The 20,926-nt window shown below is 32.6% G+C and overlaps 1 protein-coding gene and 1 long non-coding RNA gene across 4 annotated transcripts; both read left to right on the top strand.

Annotated features, from left to right (window-relative positions):
• Positions 1 to 8,471: 8,471 nt before the first annotated feature.
• On the top strand, positions 8,472 to 9,659 carry LOC134718016 (uncharacterized). Its single transcript, XM_063580515.1, has one exon. It carries the CDS (start codon positions 8,472 to 8,474, stop codon positions 9,657 to 9,659), a length of 1,188 nt encoding a protein of 395 aa, XP_063436585.1.
• Positions 9,660 to 10,490: 831 nt separating this feature from the next.
• On the top strand, positions 10,491 to 19,357 carry LOC134719695 (uncharacterized). Of its 3 annotated transcripts, none has more exons than XR_010107665.1 (3): positions 10,491 to 10,809; positions 17,513 to 17,599; positions 18,968 to 19,356. It is a non-coding gene; the product is annotated as an uncharacterized LOC134719695 (long non-coding RNA). The 3 variants fall into 3 exon arrangements; XR_010107666.1 differs by lacking the exon at positions 10,491 to 10,809 and adding an exon at positions 14,164 to 14,219 and having other exon boundaries at positions 18,968 to 19,357; XR_010107664.1 differs by lacking the exon at positions 10,491 to 10,809 and adding an exon at positions 14,263 to 14,602.
• Positions 19,358 to 20,926: the final 1,569 nt, after the last annotated feature.

Genomic DNA, 20,926 nt, shown 5'->3' with positions numbered 1-20,926 from the left:
AGGGGCACACAGCTTGATATGCATGTTTCAAGATATTTTCTTGAGTTAAGGTTGAATTGGACAATTCGACCATACTGCTCATCAAGTTAACTATATTAATTATGACTGTGAGTTGTATTGAATGATTTGTGTATGGGTTTTTTTTAAATGCAGTCGATGGAAAAAATATCATGAAGTTTCTTGCATGTCTTCCAAATAATTGCTATGGCTTATATAAAGACATCTGTTTACAAAAGACAACTCTACCAGCATCAAAATTTACATGTTTAAGAGGATTAACGAATAGTGATGCATATGTGTGTTTACATAATTTGTCATTAACATTATCTCAACGTTTTTATTATTTAAATCAAATAAGAAATTAATTCAATCTTTAAAAATCTAAAATAAATATTTTTATTATTACTTTATCAGTATAATAAAGAGTTCATCAAATAAATTTCGATTTCACCACTAAATTTAATAATATGATATCTATTCTTAGAGATGGAAATAACGTGTTGATTTAAAATACCCATGTTAAAGCAATCTCGGGATTAATCATCAAAGCGCCGATAGGGGTAATGCGGTTTCGGGAAAACGAAATTAGTTTGTCCGAGTTTTCATTTCATGCTATTATGTATATTAATAAAATATTTCATTCAGGTCAAATCAACGTGTTTCCGTCAAGGAGATAATTGATATCATTCATTTATCTTCGTTTTTAAATATTAATGCACATGATGAGAAGTGGATAATTAACAAATATTACATAAGTTATGAAAATCCAAGTAATCACATAAATCTTATCGTAAATTTTAATTCAAGAGATTACCAAGAACTAGCCACAAAATGTAAGATATGAAATTATCCAGAGTAGGATTACCATAAATTTTGTGCTGATTATAAGATTATAATAAACCATTTTCAATGAACCGAGACGTGCATATACAAAATATGTATATATACGATTATAAGAACAAACGCGTGCTAACCTGTATGTGTATAATCTTTTATATGACAGTCCCTTATTATACCCCCGCTTTAAAAAAAGGGGGGTATACTGTTTTACCTCTGTCTGCCCGTCCGTCCGTCCCATGAATATTTTTCGTCGTATTTTCTCAATAACTACAATACAAGGATTTCTGAAATTTGGTTTCAGGGTTTATCTAAGTCAGCTATACCGTGTGATGCGTTTTCAGATTGATCACTTGACAACTCCCTGTTAACCGAACACTTGTATGATTTTACACATGATAGCCAAGTTGAAAATTTTCGTTACATTTTTCTCAGGAACTACAATACAAGGATTTCAGGAACTACAATACAAGGATTTCTGAAATTTGGTTTCAGGATTTATATAAGTCAGCTATAGATTACCTTAGCTGGATTTGGCAAAACTTTTAGGAATTTTGGTCCTCAATGCACTTCAACTTCGTACTCTATTTGGCTTTTTTTTATATATATTTTTGGATTCGAGCGTCACTGATGAGTCTTTTGTGGATGAAACGCGCGTCTGGGGTATATACTTAATTTAGTCCTGGTTTCTATCATGAGTTTATTCTTACCGTGTGATGCGTTTTCAGATTCATCACTCGACAACTTCCTGTTTACCGAAAAACTTGTACGATTTTACACATGATAGCCAAGTTGAAAATTTTCGTCACATTTTTCTCAGGAACTACAATACAAGGATTTCTGAAATTTGGTTTCAGGATTTATATAAGTCAGCTATACCGTGTCATGCGTTTTCAGATTCATCACTCTACAACTTCCTGTTTACCGAAAAACTTGTATGATTTTACACATGATAGCCAAGTTGAAAATTTTCGTCACATTTTTCTCAGGAACTACAATACTAGGATTTCTGAAATTTGGATTCAGGATTTAAATAAGTCAGCTATACCGTGTGATGCGTTTTCAGATTCATCACTCGACAACTTCCTGTTTACCGAACACTTGGATATTTTTACACTATTAATCTTATCCACTTGCGGCGGGGGTATCATCAGTGAGCAGTAGCTCGCAGTTTCACTTGTTTTCAAATATTTGTTTATAATTTACATTGAGAATGGAAATGGGGAATGTGTCAAATAGACAACAATCCGACCAAATAACAAAACAACAGCAGAAGGTCACCAACAGGTATTCAATGTAGCGAGAAATTCCCGCACCCGGAGGCGTCCTTCAGCAGGCCCCTAAACAAATATATACTAGTTCAGTGATAATAAACGCCATACTAGTTTCCAATTTGTACACAACAAACTAAAATTAAAATAATACAAGACTAACAAAGGCCAGACGCTCCTGACTTGGGACAGGCGAAAAAATGCGGCGGGGTTAAACATATTTGTGAGATCTCAACCTTCCCCCTATACCTCTCACCAATGTAGAAAAGTAAACGCATAAAAATACGCACATTGAAATTCAGTTCAAGAGAAGTCAGAGTCTGATGTCAGAAGATGTAACCAAAGAAAATAAACAAAATGACAATAATACATAAATAACAACAGACTACTAGCAGTTAACTGACATGCCAGCTCCAGACTTCAATTAAACATCCTGAAAGACTATGATTTCATCATATGAACATCAGGCACAATCCTTCCCGTTAGGGGTTTAGTATCATACCATCATAACATATATGAGAAGAATATAACCCGTGTCATGCCAACAACTGTTTTTAGAATAAATGTGTTTAGTTCCGACGGAAATACCTTATCAGTGACTCAATATTAACGCCAAAATATGCAATCTTTAATGACTTGACAACAGTATCGTAATTGTATCCCTTCTTAATAATTCTATTCAAAGGTTTTGTAAGTTTCTGAGGTGAATACTGACACCTTTGTGCTTTGTAAAGAATATTTCCATAAAAAAATTGGATGTGAAAAACCTGAACGTATAAGAAGTCTGCATGTTGAGATCTATTAGTTTGTGATATCGAAAACCCTGGTGTAATAATTTTTCAGTAATACATAAATTTCTCTCGTTAAAATCTAAAACATTGTTTCATACACGAGCGAGTCGTACAAGTTGAGATATATAAACACCGTAAGATAGTGACAAGGGAACGTCACCATCTAAAAACGGATACTTAGCGATAGGAAATGAAAAATCATCCCTTTTATCATAAATTTTAGTATTCAGCTTTCCGTTAGTGATATAGATATCAAGATCGAGGAAAGGGCAGTGGTCATTGTTAGTATTAGTTTTATTTAAAGTAAGTTCAGCAGGATAAATGTCATTAATATACATACTGAAGTCGTCATTATTGAGAGCCAAAATATCATCCAAATGTCTAAAAGTATTATTAAATTTGTTTATCAGATGTTGTTTTGATGGGTCTTTGCTTATTTTTGTCATAAATTGTAACTCATAACAATACAAAAAGAGGTCCGCAATAAGTGGTGCACAGTTAGTCCCCATTGGAATTCCGATAATTGTGTTGGCAAAATAAAAGAATATAGTCATTTAAGTAGTACAAGTTAGTGTATAATGAAGGGTTACTTGCTACTGGCATAATTAAGCAATGTGACAGTATACTTACTCATAAATCATATGATTTGGATCAAATGAAATGGATTATTTTCTTGAAGGTATTCACCCATGTATTCATAATACAACATGAACAAGAAGGTATGGTTTGGGTCGGACAAAATCAATCAAAAGGGATATATAAAGTATATCAACAACTCTGCAAGAGCTAAACCCAATTAACTTGGGCTTTATCATGTACAATGTACATGTGTCATGTGTATGACAAATATAATATTATTACAAAGTGCAATTGATTACAAACAAAGCCATGACTTTCCTTAACAAGTTTTCTAAATACTTTGATATTTATAAGATGGAGTTTATAGAGAGAATTGCTCTGTTCAAGCAAATTAATAAGCATAAATGCAAGTCTCTTACTGTAGCAAGTTTGCCAAGTTGATCAATCATCATATATTGAATTTAAAAAAAGAGAGAAATATATTTTCTTAATTTATTCCATTCACAACTTAAAATTTAAACAATCAACATGATCAAACATGCACCCACCCTCCCCATGTGTTGATATATACATGTATATACACGTACATCACACCAAGACATACACAAATGTACATGTATGAAGATATTTCACCAACTCATGTATTAAAGTACTGTAAATTTGCTAAATTTGTTCAAAATTAGGACTGACTAGTGACTATAAATATAATTTATTCAGAGATGTTCAATAATTCATCACAAAAATTGTCTACATATATAATATATAGTGCACACATGTAGATTCACTGTACATTACCACACACAATTGCTTTTCTTTTTATTACCCACTATATTGTTACATACATTGTACATTGTAATGATGTATATCATACAGAAAGGGAAGAATTGGTAGTATCATTTGAAGACATTTCCATTTCAGGCCTTCATTTTCAATCAAATCAAACAAAATCTCACCCCCCCCCCCTTTTTTTTCCTTTTTATCTAAACTTAAACTGAAGAGAGGTGGGCAGGAGTCTTTGATAATTTTCCTGTTCCCTAACCCATCCAATTCCAGCTCCCTACCCCCTCAAATTCTCATGTTCCCTGCCAACCCCTCCCTCAACAGCTTAAGGTCGCAATGCACATGTACTGTGTATTCCAACCTACTTATATGGCAATACATATTTGAATTTATCATTATTATCTGATTACAAGAATTTTGTCCGAGATGACTGACGTCCAACGGTTTTTCCAGACATGCTGGGGTCGTGCCGAGGGCCCCAGCTTGTCATACGAAACAGCCGTTGGATGTCAGAGTAATCTCGGACTCACAAAAAATATGCCTAAATACATTATTTTACTATATAAATTACGCACCATGAGAGATTTTGAAGACGGCAGGCTGTTAAAGATCTATTTCGTTTCCATTCTCACAAGGATGTAGAAAATGTTGGCTTTTTGTCCCGTTACCGATTCGGCACCGGCATGCCTCTGGCTCTGACTTACAGGAGCATACATGTATGATTGTACTGGCAACGTCTATCTGTTCACGTTCATCGTCTGGGAATCGATAGTCCATAGTTGATTCGTTGTATTGTCGTTCACATATTCGCGGCCATGCTTGTTTGTTTACATTTATGATAGGACACGTATGACGTCACCAGCATTCAGGAACAAAGGGAGACAATCACGTTGCACTTTCCCCGATGAACCATGAAGTTACCTGTTTTATAGGTATTACGAGGACACACATACGACTACCAATATTTTTTTAGTATTTATTTTAACCAATACATTAAAATATGAAACACAATTTTTTTTACCTTTAAACATTCGTTTTCGAAATTCGATTTTCGTTTTTAACAATCCAAGGCTCCGTGTTGAAGGCCGTACTTAAGGAGGTAGACCTAGGTTAAGGGAAGTAACTCTTAAAATCATCAGTACGTTTGTGTCAACCATTTTCATTTATATATTCTAAGCTTCTATGTTACATAGATTATTTTCAATCTGTTTCAGGTAAATGCTTAAAATACGTTGATTAAACGTGACTTTTACAAACACATTACTGATGTAAAGAGTTATCTCCCTGAACCAAGGTCTGCCTCCTTAAACCTATAATGGTTTAATTTTTAAATTGTTATTTGGATGGAGAGTTGTCTCATTGGCACTCACACCACATCTTCCTATATCTAATTACCAACATTCTATCACAATATTAATTTTCAACATTCAAAATTCGTTTTTAACATTCGAATTACAACTTTAAAACATACTCTTTCAACATTGAACATTCGACTTTTACATTCAATATTCGTCTTCATTCAACGTTTGTTTTCAATATTTAACTTTCGTTTTTAACGATCAACTACCAACATTCAATTTCAATATTCGTTTTCAACATTCAAAAATCGTTTTCATTATTTGGATACCAAATGTTTAATATTCATTTTCAACATTCGCTTTCAACATTCATTATTCGTCTTCAACATAAAACATACTTTTTCATCATTCAACTTTTGTTTTAATATTCAACTTCTAACCATTTATGTTCACTATTCAACATTAGTTTTCAACATTCAACATTCGTTTTCAACATACAACGTTCATTTACTACATTTAAAATTCGTTTTCAATATTTGATTTTCATTATTCAACAATCGTTTTCAATATTCGGATTTTAACATTTAACATTCTTTTTCGACATTCATATTTCAACATTCTATATTCATGTTCAACATAAGTGACTTATAGGTCCATTGGGCCGGAAGTTATTTTTATTAAAATATTTAAATATTGTACATATTTGTACACAATTTCACTATTTTTTAAACATATTTGTATTGTATTGTAAATAAGAACGATATTATTTTCTTATTGTCTCTTATCTATGTCCAATTTTATGAACTTGTGTGTAACGTGATGAATGTTCTTTATAGGGCCCTTTAATTGGGAAAATATTCTTATTCTTATGTTTATTAGAAACTATCGATGTTCAACTACATAACAAAAATACTATCGTTACATTGTTTCGGGTCGACGGTTTATTTTTACACTTTGAGAAAGGCCAAGTGTAATTATAATCCTAATCATAGGTGCATGACAGTTTCCACACATGTCTGTTGATCGATCTTAATTTCCACAGGTAAAGTGTTTTGGCCTTTAAAAATTCAAAATAGCGAAAATAGAGAACAATTGAGTTTTATATTTGACATGTTTATGATATCATATTCAAATCTAGGAGAACCACAGCAATACGGCAGAATACTTTAGACAGTAAGTGTGGGTTTTTTTGTTTAAATAAATCAAAAATATTCTAACAGTCAGTGTGTCACGAAGTAAATAAACAGCTAGTTTCTGTTTTGCAACGATCATATCCAGTTTTCCTCCAGAATGTATATTACTTCATTAATATATACCCTATTCCTTTGTCTTTACATGATATTTTACAACTCATAAGTTATCTTAAGCAAGTATTAATAGATAAATTAATAGATGGATGTATATAGATTAATGTTTTCACTAAGACGTGTCACCAGTTAATAATTATCTAGTACAGAAACCATATGTTGCTTAAATGTATATATGGCGTCTTCCGGCAGCAATACTATAAGAGCTAAATTTTTACCTCAAAGTTTTTTCCTTTACTTTTCATTCCATCACATGAAATTGTGTCTTCCGTGTATAATCTATATAACTTGGCAGTTGTTCATAACATGTAAGTTTTATAAATAACACTGACCCATTCTATCTATGAAATAACAATCATGAATTAAATAACATTTTGGCAAATTAATAACATGTAGACCCTCACCTTAAGGTATATCTAGCAAACGTTATTATTTTATAATTTTTCGAATATGATTTGAATTCCTTAATTAGAAATAACAAAAATATTTGTTACATTTATGTACATGTTTTAAATGTTCTCCTACTTAACACTTTTGAAATAGGAGGATTAGAATATCCACTGGTGCATGTGTTGTCTAATAAATCCTTGACCATAATTTAGTGTAACTATATTTTTTTATTGAGGTTAGGAACAAAGAAGGGATCACTTTTTCATAGGAAAACGTTGTATGCGATGTGCATAGCATTCTCTTTTATTTTTTAACATTTTTATTAAAAATTATATATTTAAATAAAATGTGTTGTAGGTGTAGTTTCAAAGACAAACAATAAAGTTAAAGATTTGCAAAGAAGAACAAGAATTGAACACAGTTATGTTGTTCAGATTCCTGATCCTGGTAAGTGTGGTAAAAGAGAAAGATAGAGTGAGTTTTTGTATATATATATAAAAAACCTAATCGTCAGGTAATGTGTCTTGTATATAAGAAATATTGACACCGAATGTTTGTGGAACAACATCATGTCCACAAGTTAACATTTTTTTTTCTGTGACGTATTAAATTTATATTAAGATCCATTTTGTTACATCTTGTGATCAATTTTATTTGGCAATCGCCAATGGCAGTCAGCAGGGTTAAAGAACATCAGTTGTTCGACCTGTTAGTCAAATGCGTTTTGTTTAAATATACTTTTTCACTCTTTTGGTCTTTTGGAAAGTGTTGTTTGTGCTGTTTTTAGACCCTTCTACAGCGAAATTTGTTTGACATGCACACGTATAAAAATTGCGGTTTTTATCCAACGCAGTGACCCAAATTTAGAAGTTTCGTGTTTCTTTACTTTATATGTTTAGTGTTTCGGGTGACAACTTTTTGGAGAAAGGAACTGGTGTTTATCAGTTTTCTTTGTGTGGAGATCAGTTGTCATGACCCCGTTTTTCACAGTTGTCATGACCCCGATTTTACTTACTTCCTAAACTCCACAAAGAAGGGATTCCAGGGAGACCTATAGTATCTGCTAATGGCCATCCCACCGAAAAAATTTCAGAATTTGTTGATTTCCACCTCAGACCACATGTTAAACAACTACCATCTCATATTCAAGATACGACTGACTATTTGAAGAAAATGAATTCCTTAAGCCCTTTACCCAACAACACAATTTTGGTTTCAATGGATGTGTGTTCTTTATACACAAATATTCCAAAAGATGAAGGAATAGCCGCATGTGAAAAAGTATGGAATACTCGAAAGGATAAACATCCCCAAACTGACTGTCTAGTTCAATTGCTCAAGCTAGTTCTTGAAAATAACAACTTTATTTTCAACGACAAGCACTTTTTACAGATTGACGGAACTAGTATGGGAACAAAAATGGCACCTTCTTTTGCAAACATTTTTATGGGGGATCTCGAAGAACGCATCCTTTTGAGTATGCCATACAAACCCTTGTCATGGCTCCGTTTTATTGATGATATTGACATGAAATGGAACGATACTGCAGAACATTTGCAAGATTTCTTAGATCATTGTAACCAGTTCCATCACTCAATTAAATTTACATCTGAATTTTCAAGCGAGATAATTGCTTTTCTCGACACCACCACATTTGTAAAAAACGGGGTCATGACAACTGATCTCCACACAAAGAAAACTGATAAACACCAGTTCCTTTCTCCAAAAAGTTGTCACCCGAAACACTGCTCCAGGAGTATACCTTACAGTCAAGCCATCAGACTAAAGCGAATTTGCTCCTCGGAATCCAAACTTAACTATCGTTTGGGACAACTCAAAACACAACTGAAATCTACAGGATATAAAACCCAAAACATCTCAGACGCTGTTGATAAAGCCAAAGAAAAAGATCGTGCTAGCCTCATGGAATACAAAGATAAGACGACCCGTGCAGATAGAATTCCGTTTGTTGTAACCTTCCATCCCGATTTGACAAATATTTCATCTTCTATCCGAAAGCACTGGCTTCTTATCGAAAATGACTCTTCCTTAAAAGAAATTTTTCCATCACCTCCTGTTATTGCCTATCGCAGACCCAAGAATCTCAAAGACATACTTGTGACATCTAAAGTAAAGAAACACGAAACTTCTAAATTTGGGTGTTACAAACAATGCGGTAGACGCAACTGTAAGTGCTGTAAAGCCGCCAACACTGACCACTCTTTCAGCAGCACAGTAACAAAGCAGCGATACAACATCTATGTTACATCTAATTGCAAAACGGAAAATAGTATTTACATTCTTACTTGTGGAACTTGCAAGCTGCAGTATGTTGGGGAAACAGAAACCACATTCAACATCAGACTAAACAACCACCGGTCGTTCTATACAAAAGGAAGAAACTGACCAATTACGAGACACCTCTTAAGAACAGGACATACTTTTGAAAATATCACCTTTCAAATAATTGAGGTAAACCAAAATTGGGACTCCGAAATGAGAAAAAAGAGAGAAAGGTTCTGGATGCATCAGCTACGTACTCTTGAACCTGATGGACTTAATGAGAGGGATGAAAAACAGTTCTACCCGAAACCAAAGGAATAAATCATCAATTTTACTTCTATTTAACTAAAACAACTATTTGTTTTAAATTTTGAAAAAAATATTTATGTACAATAAACGGCAAAAATTTGTTTTATACAGATCATCAATCAATATGTTAAATTTTTGTTTAGCTCAAGCTACAAAGATATTTTTTGTCATGCATCCGATTTCACCTAGATAGATGCACACGCCCGATGAAGCTAATTTGTTTAGCGAAATATTGCGTGAATAATATATAAAATATAACACCTAATTTTATAACATTCATTAGTGTGTTAAAGTTACATTCTTAGACGATTATATAATTCAATTCAGTAACTGCATTAGTTTATTTACAAACTGATCCACACCTAGATAGATTGAATGTTGATTGTTGCTATTTTTAGACACTATATATATATATATATATATAATCGAAATATGAATTGTTGGTGTCCGTTTATATGTAAAATTGGTACCTTTGGGGTAATAAATTCTTTGGGGTAATTGAAAAAAATTCGCCCAAAGGTTTGTACTAATTTCAACCTGTTATGTTAATGTTATCATTTTGTGGTTTTAATATGATATACAGCTAGATAATATCTCCCCAAAACGCTTCCAAACATTTATATCGGACAACTATTTGAACAATTATCGGTTTATGAAATATGACCGTCTGTAAAGTGCATATCTAGCTGGAGTTATAAACGGGCGTTTGGGCTAATTCGCCTTTTTTGGTTTTCCACCAAAAAAACTGATATATATCACTTATATTATTATTTGAGTAAAGTGGTGGGAACTTTCTGCAGTTTTCGATTAATTTTCTCCAAGAAATTGTAAGAAATAGAAAAAATATTCGACATATATATGAGTAGCACGTCTGAAATTTCACATATATTCTTTCGAAGATCTTATTCGGAACACCTTTGGTTTCATTCGCTTCGATTAAATAGGACAAAATGGCAGCTTGCAGGTAAAATCGTTCCGTTATATAATCATTATTTTATATGTCAATCTTTCAACTGAATTTTAACGTATTGTTGCAGATAGATGTATTTTTGATGGATTGAAGAAATAAGTTTTTTTTTATCTTTTTATTGTTTATTCGTTACTCATGCATGTTGGTTGTACGGAAGCTTGCTTCTGACTGTTTTGTCGGATATTTAAATTATATATAAATCATGCATGTAAATAAAGAAATATACTCCTTCTTCAACAAGTCAAAGATTTAAGATATTTTATATTTGTTTTCTGTTTAACAAGACGATTGTTTAGTCAGGTGATGAGATCCAGTGAAATTGATATACTTGTGAAATTTGAGCTTTAAAAATTGCCACTTTGACCTTTTGGATGCATCAGCCGTCTGGTGTCTGTCTGCCTGTTGCATATCTGGTGGTAGATCACATTGGCGGATCCAGGGGAGTTTGAAGCTTTAAATGGGGACATAATTATTGTTGGAATACCCCCCCCTTTTTTTTAAATTGCTGGATCCTCCCCTGGATCATTCTTATGGTCTTCTTATGATATACAATGTAGTAGTTAAACTCAATGATCTGTGGCATGAAGGACATCAATATGCATATGCGAGTGTGTTACTTGGTTGTCTTTTAAGTTTTAGATGTACATTATGTTTTTTCTGTTTATTCATTTATTCCTTGGCGCAAATGGCTTCTTCAGATATTCATGATATATATTTTCAAACATGTTTCTGTCATTTTTGTAAAACATAACAAGTCTGGTTTCCTTTCTTAGTTATTGTAGGGAGTCCATCATGTCTAGCAGTTGTCACATACCTTGCAGCCCTTCTTTGTATAAAAAAAATTGTTCTATTTATTCGTGTTAGTACTAAGACATGTAAGACAAAATGGTAGATGGATTCTTTTGCGAATTTTCTTTTCGTACGAATAATATTTTGTCAGCCTGAACTTCTTTCAACTGGTGGCTGTATAAATGGTCTGTTGATTTTTTGATAGGTTTCTTCCTGTTTGTTTCCCTTTAGACATTGCATTGGTCATGTTGGTGGGGATAAAATTGCATACACCATGATTTTTCCAATATTGCAAGTGTTTCCGATAGGCATGTTTGTAAAATTTTAGCATGGATAGACTCCATGTCTGATTTGCTTACCTGGCCCATAGGGCCAAGTGAGCTTTTCTCATCTTTTCACGTCAGTCTTCATCGTCCATTGTCTTTTACCATGTTTACATATATTATTAACTTTTAATTTTTAATTTACAAAAATTTTTAATTTACAAAAATCTAACCAAACTTGGCCACAATCATCATTGGGGTATCTTGTTTAAGAAATGTGTCCATTGACCCGGGCAACCAACCAAGATGGGCACCATAGCTAAAAATAGAACATAAGGGTAAAATGTAGATTTTGGCTTTTAACTCTGAAACCAAAGCTTTTATGAGTAAATCTGACACGGTTAAAATTGTTTATCAAGCTAAGATTTATCTGTCCTGAAATATTCAGGGGAATCTGACACCTGGTTGTTGGGTTGCCCCTGGGCTGAATTAGTAATTTTAAGGAAATTTTGCCGTTTTTGGTTATTATCTTGAAAAGTATCATAGATAGAGATAGCCTGTAAAAGCAATAATGTTCAGCAAAGTAAGATCTACAAATCAGTCAGCATGACTAAAATGGTCAAGTGACCCCTAAAGAAGTTATTGACCTTTATAGTCAATTTTCAACAATTTTTGGTATACAATTGCTTTAGAGCAATTTGTAGACTTATACCGATGGCTCAGAGCATTACCCTCACGTCAATCTTTTTATTCTAAACATTGAGGAACATCTCAGATCTATACTTACATGACTTATGATTGTCTTGCTTTAATTCAGTAAGTTGGGTAAATTAGTAGGGTTTATTAAACATAGTAAAATGATGTCCATCTATAATAAAGCAGGTGAAATTGATAATCAGCAGTACTAAGAAATACCTCGGCCTGGTTAAGGCCAAAACAAATTTTAAATAACTTTTTTCAAATTGGCACATACTGTTTAAAAATGCATATTAGGATCAAGAAATATCAACAAAAACATGAAAAACATGAAGATTTTTATGTGATGACGTCACAATTAGGTATTATATATACTGTTTTCACAAAAACGATGAAAAATACAGAGTTTATACAGTTTGCTATCTTTATACAATGTATCTGTTGTGAAAACATATCAGCCAAGAAACAACAAAATAATCATAATAATTTAACAGATGCTTTATTACAACTTTTATGCTATTAACAAAATATCACCAAAGTTGTTTCTTAGGTTGGCACTTCCTTTTCAATCTAAAATATACTTAAAAATTTGACGAACAACAAAGAAAATCAAGAAATTTTACAAATTATGCACATGATGCTATTAAGTCATGATTTGTTGCCTTGGTAACTCGTTCAATGTCCAAAATTGTTTTCCTTTTTCTGTATACCTTGTATCTTAGATATTGTACAGTAATTTAAAAATATGTACATGATAACTTTTAAATTAACAGTAATTTTTGGAAAGGGCCAAGTTTATTAAAGATAGAGAAAATTGTAAGTAGCAAGAATGTTCAATAAAGTAAGATCTTCAAACACATCGCCATCACCAAAACACTATTTGCTCATGATTCCATCTGTGTCCTTTAATTAATATGCACATAGAACAAGGTGAGCGACACAGGCTCTTTAAAGCCTCTAGTTAAATGATGCCATATAAAAAAGAAGATGTGATATTATTGCCAATGAGACAACTATCCACAAAAGACCAAAATGACACAAACATTAACAACTATAGGTAATCGTACGGCCTTCAACAATGAGCAAAGCCCATACTGCATAGTCAGCTATAAAAGGCCAAGAAAAGACAATGTAAATCAATCCAAAGGAGAAAAATAACGGCCTTATTTATGTAAAAAAATTAATGAAAAACAAATATGTACATGTACATATAACACATAGACAAACGAACTACTGAATTACAGGCTCCTGACTTGGTACAGGTACATACATTTTTTGTACATAAATAATGTGGCGGGGTTAAACGTGTAAGCCGGATCCCAACCCTCCCCTAACCAGCTGGGACAGTGGTATAACAGTACAACATAAGAAGGACCTATAAAAATCAGTTGATAAAGGCTTACGTATTGTTATGCGTTTACTTTTCTACATGGGCTAGAGGTATAGGGGGAGGGTTTAGATCTCACAAACATGTTAAACCCCGCCACATTTTTGCGCCTATCCCAAGTCTTGTAGTATTTTAATTTTAGATCTTGTGTACAATTTGGAAATTAGTATGGCATTCATTATCACTGAACTAGTATATATATTTTTTTAGGGGCCAGCTGAAGGACACCTCCGGGTGCAGGAATTTTTCGATACAGTGAAGACCTGTTGGTGAGCTTCTGCTATTGTTTTTATCCAAGGTCAGGTTGTTGTCTCTTTGACACATTCTCCATTTCCATTCTCAATTTTATTAACTTGTCAGATAGACAAAAAATACAAGTGGACGTGGCTGGGTACTTAAACATCCCGACACAAAAAGACACAATGAACAGATGTGAGCTCGAGAGTACTCACAGTTATCTGACACAGCTAGTTCAAAGCCATTAACAACTAATAAAAAATCATGCAACTAAGACTAAACAATCAATCTGTACACATCCAACATCCAATGGATTTAGTGTAAAGACGTCTTAAACAGCCAGAGAAAAACATGACCTTGTGCAATGCCAAGTTACAGGTATCGACAGATTGTAGATCCATGAATATGTATACATGTATGTATATAACATACCAGTAATATTTAGTTAATCTTTTAATCTACTGATATCAAAATCAATATTTATACCAATAAAACAATGTTCAATGATCTTATCACAGTGTTGAATTGGTAACCTTTTAGAATAAGTTATTTAAGGGAGCGACAAGTTTACATGGATCATTTCTAAATTTCTGGGCACTGTTAACAACATTTCCGTAAAAATGAGGATGTGCTATCCGGTATGAAATAAGTTTGCTACAGGTACAATCAAGCTTCAAAACAAATCTTTATATCTATCATGTCTATGGAAAAATTCAGTAAAGGTTTTAAGTAATTTATGGTAAAGATATCCATGATATCCCTGGTTTTAATAATTTACCAGTAATACATAGGTTGCGTTCGTTAAAATTAAAAACGTCATAACAGACATGGGCATAACAAACAAGTTGTGAAATATAAACACGGTAAGATGGTGCCAAAGGAACATCACCATTTAAAAATGAAAAAAATAACAATAGGGAAAGAAAAGTCGTCTCTTGTGTTGTAAATTTTAGAGTGTAGTTTCCTGTTTAAAACCGAAATATCTAAATCCAGGAAAGGACAGTTATTACCGAATAAATTTGATTTATTTAAAGTAAGTTCCTTAGGGTAAATTTCAGCAGTATATTGAGAAAATTCTTGATTATTTAATGAAAAAATATCATCAAGATAACGGTAAGTGTTGTTGAATTTATCAAATAAATTTCGATGGGTCTTTGTTGAGTTTAGTCATTAACTGTGATTCGTAACAGTAAAAAAACAAGTCATAGAACATATTCATAGAAAAGTAACTCTCTGACAGAATGTATAAGTACAGAGCTACGTCATATGTAATACAGAAACACAAAAACCCATATGGAAAAAGCATTTTAACAAAAACGAAAGACAGGCCTAAACACTTATATTACAATATATCAAATCCAAAAACAAATGTTGAGTGCATCTAATTCATCCCATCTTAGGTAAAGTAAATAGTAATGTATTTGTTGAAATTGCGAGATAATAATATCATTTTGCAGATCCCTTTTGCTTAGAAACTAAAAGACAAATAGAAGAATATGTGTTCTTATCAAATCTATCTACTACTTTGAATTGTAAGATGCACTCTGAGAATGAAAAAAATCTTTAATATCGAATAGATTTTATTTTGATAGAAGAACTTCAACATATTTCATAGAAGTTTGCAGTCTTTCAATTTATGGTTATTTAAATCTTTCTAAAATGTGAACTAGTAACAATGATCGTACTTTTTTTCAACAAAACCTTTGTAAGTATTTCTTGGTACTGCTGATTATCCATTACACCTGCTTTATTATAGATGGACATCATTTTACTATGTTTAATGAACAAAATTGATGGAAATACTAAATTCTTTGTTTTTCAATTTTGACAAAATGCAAGACACCATTTTGTGAACTTTAAACTGGTCCTTCACTTTTGCTTGTGCAAAAATAATCATGAATATATTATAATGCCTACCAATGTTAAAACTACAATAAACATGATAAAGTATTTCTTAATTAATACATATTATTTTTAGATAATCCCCCAATATCATGTCAGAATAGAGTAGCCTTACTTCATTTTTTATACTTTCACAATTCTTATACAGACTCTGACAAGAGTGTAGCTACAATTGTAAATATTGCCATTTTACATGATCCCATGCTTAATTTTCAAAATCATCCATATTGCTACATCTTTGTTAGCCATGGATTACATGTACTTTCAAGTCCCCCTCTTCTGATTTGATTTAACACAAAGGTAATGTAATAAGATCAAAAATACATGAAATATATATATTTATCATATACTCAGACTAAATAACATATCATTTTAACTGTGTGATAATAGCATTTAATTAACGTAAATTCCATATTTTTCGATTAGTGCTTGGCGGGCTGATATGAAAAGTTTATCATTTGCTTCGATTGTTATCGCATGCCTTTCCGTAACATTATCGCATGGCATTCCGGTGATACTCGGAAAATTCCGGAAAATACACCTCAATGCAACGTTTTCAGTGAAAACACATCAATTTACAAAGAAGTGTACAAAACAATATTTGGATACTTGAGAATATATTGTGTAAAATAATTAGAAAAAAAAGAAACAAACAAATTATTAAAAATAATTGCATTTTTAAAACAGTTTCAAACATAATTTAGAAAGTTGCTTAAAAAAGTTGACCTCCAAACAATGTTAATTATGTATATTGTTTAATTATATATTTTGTCGATTCGTCTATAACAAAATATTTTTCTTCTCTGTTGAGCAGATGATCGAAAGTATTCATATCGAATGAACTTAATTATGAGTCCGACGTCCGTAATCTTTTCACTCTTTGAACTCTATCTGGTAACCACGTAAAATGATTAATTATGATTTTAGCCGTTATTATTCTCCATTGTTGAAGCATATGATAAAAAGATCATAACATGTCATTTTTCTTATTGCATGTATTATCAGCCCTCGGTCAATATCAGCCCTTGAGCCATGCGGCTTTTGGGCTGATATTGCACCTAGGGCTGATAATACATGCGATATGAAAAATACCATGTTATAATCTGATAACATTGTACATGAATATAATCACAAAAAGATGTGTTATCGTTACCAATAAGACAACTCTCCATTCAAGCCCCAATGAGTACTAATGTGAAACAATTCAGGTAGGACGAACTTATGGCCAGTCTAATATAAAAAGATTAACAAGCTACATGTACAACCACTAAAGATACTGAGTCGGGACAGGCATATTGTGCATATAGTATAACTGCAGTTAGGTTAAACGTATTTGATGGATCCAAATTTTAAACCCTCTCTCTAACCTGAGATAGTGGTGTTAAAGCACAAAAATAAAAAAACATTTAAAACTCTTTTGTAGGGGTTTTTACTCATCAGATGCATGATTCAGATCAATACAGTGGTGTCTGCATAAAAAAAGTTGATGGGAGAATGATGTTTATCAAAGGTAGGGTTTGAACTGGGTAAGAGAATGACAATAGAACAAACTAAATCTTGTAATTTTATAGGGTGTTTTTCAAGGGTTTAAGATGTTTTTAGAACTTTATAGTTAATACAAGTGTTGATTTTGGACTTCATCATGTTCATTATGCCCTGGCTGTCACTTTAACTTCAACAAAAATAGAATATACATGTATGGGGTTTTTCAATATGCTGAATCTAACCATGTATTTAGATTTTTAATATTTTGGCCCGGATAGAATTAAATTGCTCCACATTGAGATCGAAACATCTAAAGGGTGTAAAATTGTACGTTATTTGATTTCATCAGAAATTGAATTTTGGGGTTCTATGATATGCTGAATCTAGCCATGTAATTAGATTGTGGGTATTGGACCATAATTTAAAATTTTGAAGTTTCGAAGTTTCGAAGTTTAAGATCTTAGACAAAATTCATTCTGTGATAGAAACCTATGTTGTGTCAACTATTTAATCACAATCCAAATTCAGAGCTATATCAAGCTTAATTGTTGTGTTAATACTTGCCCCAACTGTTCATGGTTGGACCTCTGCGGTCATATAAAGCTGGGCACTGCGGAGCATATGGTTAAATGGGGAAAAAATGCAAATGAATTTACAGTAACTTGTGTATAGGTGGGTTTGTATAAAATTTAAATCAATTAGATTATTAATTAAAGTTATTAAAAAGTTTTCAAATTTTAGATTTTTGAAATTATGATCCAAGTTTTTAGAATATCAAACAGATCATTCAAGTAAACCATTGTATATATTGCCCAAAAAATTTGTGCTACCATTATAATCATTGTATATTTATGAGACTTTTTCAGTGTACCAGGGTTCGATTCCCTGCCTAGGAAATCATCATAGTGCTGGTGCAAAGTGGGCAAATATCCTAGTGGCCCCGCACTGATTAAAGTCTCTTTTATACTTTGTCTTTATTATTTTTTTGTACATGAAGTTATAAATGTGAATGAAAAGAGGGATACGTACCTTACAAAAAGAACCCCAAAAAGTATTTTATTGATAATGCATGCCATTGTATTAAAATTACATTTGTCAATGTGAATGAAAAGAGGGATACCTTACAAAAAGAACCCAAAAAAGTATTTTATTGATAATGCATGCCATTGTATTAAAATTACATTTGTAAATGTACATGTTTGTCATGCATGGTAGAAAAAATATATATGTTTTTTGCATGGTAATAATTTGGCCTCAAACATCACTGATGAAAACTATTTGTTGATCTGCACATCTGGTGCAGCGAAATTGGTATTTTAACATTATTCCCTACAAAGGCCTACACGGACAAGTATATTAAATATAAATGCTATACTATTTGTTCACATTTAAGGTTGATGTAAACAAAGAAAAGAAAATTCAACAGATGAGGCTTTTTGACAAGAAGTGTTATTTTGAAATGATTTTTAGCCAGCAAATCAAGGTTAACAGCATCTAGAGAAATTTGCACAGCAACATGGAGGAGAAAAACCATCAATCCTTGCAAATCTTGCTGGACGGAATTGAGATTTTTTAGCACAAGCAACAATTCATGGAAAAAACTATGAAAAAAGGCTCTAGGTGTAATACCACCATTGATTTTCCCCTATTAGTCTTTGTTAAATTTGCACTTTTCAAAAAATTGTGCAGAATTTATCTTTGTTTCAAATAAAGAAATACTTGGCATGAGTAAAGTTTTATCCTGTCCAGTTCTATAGAAAAAGTTTCACATCACATTTCATTGCATATAAGAAAATAACCATCATTGGAAGTTAACCAATCAAATTTCTCCCCTTATTATACCCCACGCAACGAGTTGCGGAGGGTATAATGTTTTTGACTCGTCAGTCCGTCTGTCAGTCCGTCCGTCAGTCCTGTTTCTTGTCATCGCAACTCCTCTCAAACCACACAACAGAATTTCACGAAACCTGTTCAGATAATAAGGACATACTATGTAGTTGTGCAGATCAACGGGAAATTGCGATTCCCTTTTGAACTTATTTGCCTCAATGTACTTCTGCAACAGTTTGTCATCTTAACTCCTCTGAAACCACACAACAGAATTTCATGAAATTTTGTAGATAATAAGGACATACTATTAAGATGTGCATATTGGCAGGAAATTAATTTTTCTTTTACAATTTGTTTTTCTTACACTTATTTAATTTCTCCAATGACATGTGGGGACGTGGGGTATGTGAGCGTGCTCACTAAGGTTCTTTAATTCTATCTGTGTACAAGGTTTAGTCACCATGTAACCTCAAGATGACAACATTTTCTATAGAAATCACAAATAAAAAATAATGGTGCTTTGAAATACCAAAGACATATGTTTATGACACAGAAATAGTTTTACTGCAATAAAATGTAAGATTAATTACCTACAACGGTCAAATTCAAGGGAATATTTTTTTAGACCTACTTTTGTATGCAACCAGATGTGACGTTCCATGATTTGGTGGTATTGCACCTAAATCAAAATCAAAACTGAAAACTTCTTGATGACAAACTGTTGCAGAAGTACATTGAAGCAAATAAGTTCAAAGGGGCGTAACTCCTAGAAAAAAAATTGAATCGCACTTTCCCGTCGATATGCACAACTACAAAGTATGTTCTTATTATCTGAAAAGGTTTCGTGAAATTCTGTTTTGTGGTTTGAGAGGAGTTGCGATGACAAACTGTTGCAGTAGTACATTGAAGCAAATAAGTTCAAAGGGGCGTTACTCCTAGAAAAAAATTGAATCGAAATTTCCCGTCAATATGCACAACTACAAAGTATGTCCTTATTATCTGAAAAGGTTTTGTGAAATTCTGTTGTGTGGTTTGAGAGGAGTTGCAATGACAAACTGTTGCAGTAGTACATTTGAAGCAAATAAGTTCAAAGGGGCGTAACTCCTAGAAAAAAAATTGAATCGCAATTTCCAGTCAATATGCACAACTACATAGTATGTCCTTATTATCTGAAAAGGTTTCTTGAAATTCTGTTGTGTGGTTTCAGAGGAGTTGCGATGACAAACTGTTGCAGTAGTACATTAAAGTATATAAGTTCAAAGGGGCGTAACTCCTAGAAAAAAAATTGAATCGCAATTTCCCGTCGATATGCATAACTATAAAGTATGTCCTTAAGTTATTATCTGAAAAGGTTTCGTGAAATTCTGTATCAGAGCTGCATCAATTTTAGATATTGTGTCCAAACTAATCACATTAAATTTTGTTTAAATTGCGACCTCTGCAGTCGCAGCCAGGTACACCAAATATACCCAATGTATAAAGTGTATAGGAAATGTAAACCAAGTACATTCAATGTATCACC

Source organism: Mytilus trossulus, chromosome 5, assembly GCF_036588685.1.
Source record: "Mytilus trossulus isolate FHL-02 chromosome 5, PNRI_Mtr1.1.1.hap1, whole genome shotgun sequence".
Lineage (NCBI taxonomy): Eukaryota > Metazoa > Mollusca > Bivalvia > Mytilida > Mytilidae > Mytilus > Mytilus trossulus.
The sequence above is the reverse complement of the archived record's forward strand: the minus strand, read 5'-3'. Positions and strand labels throughout refer to the sequence as shown.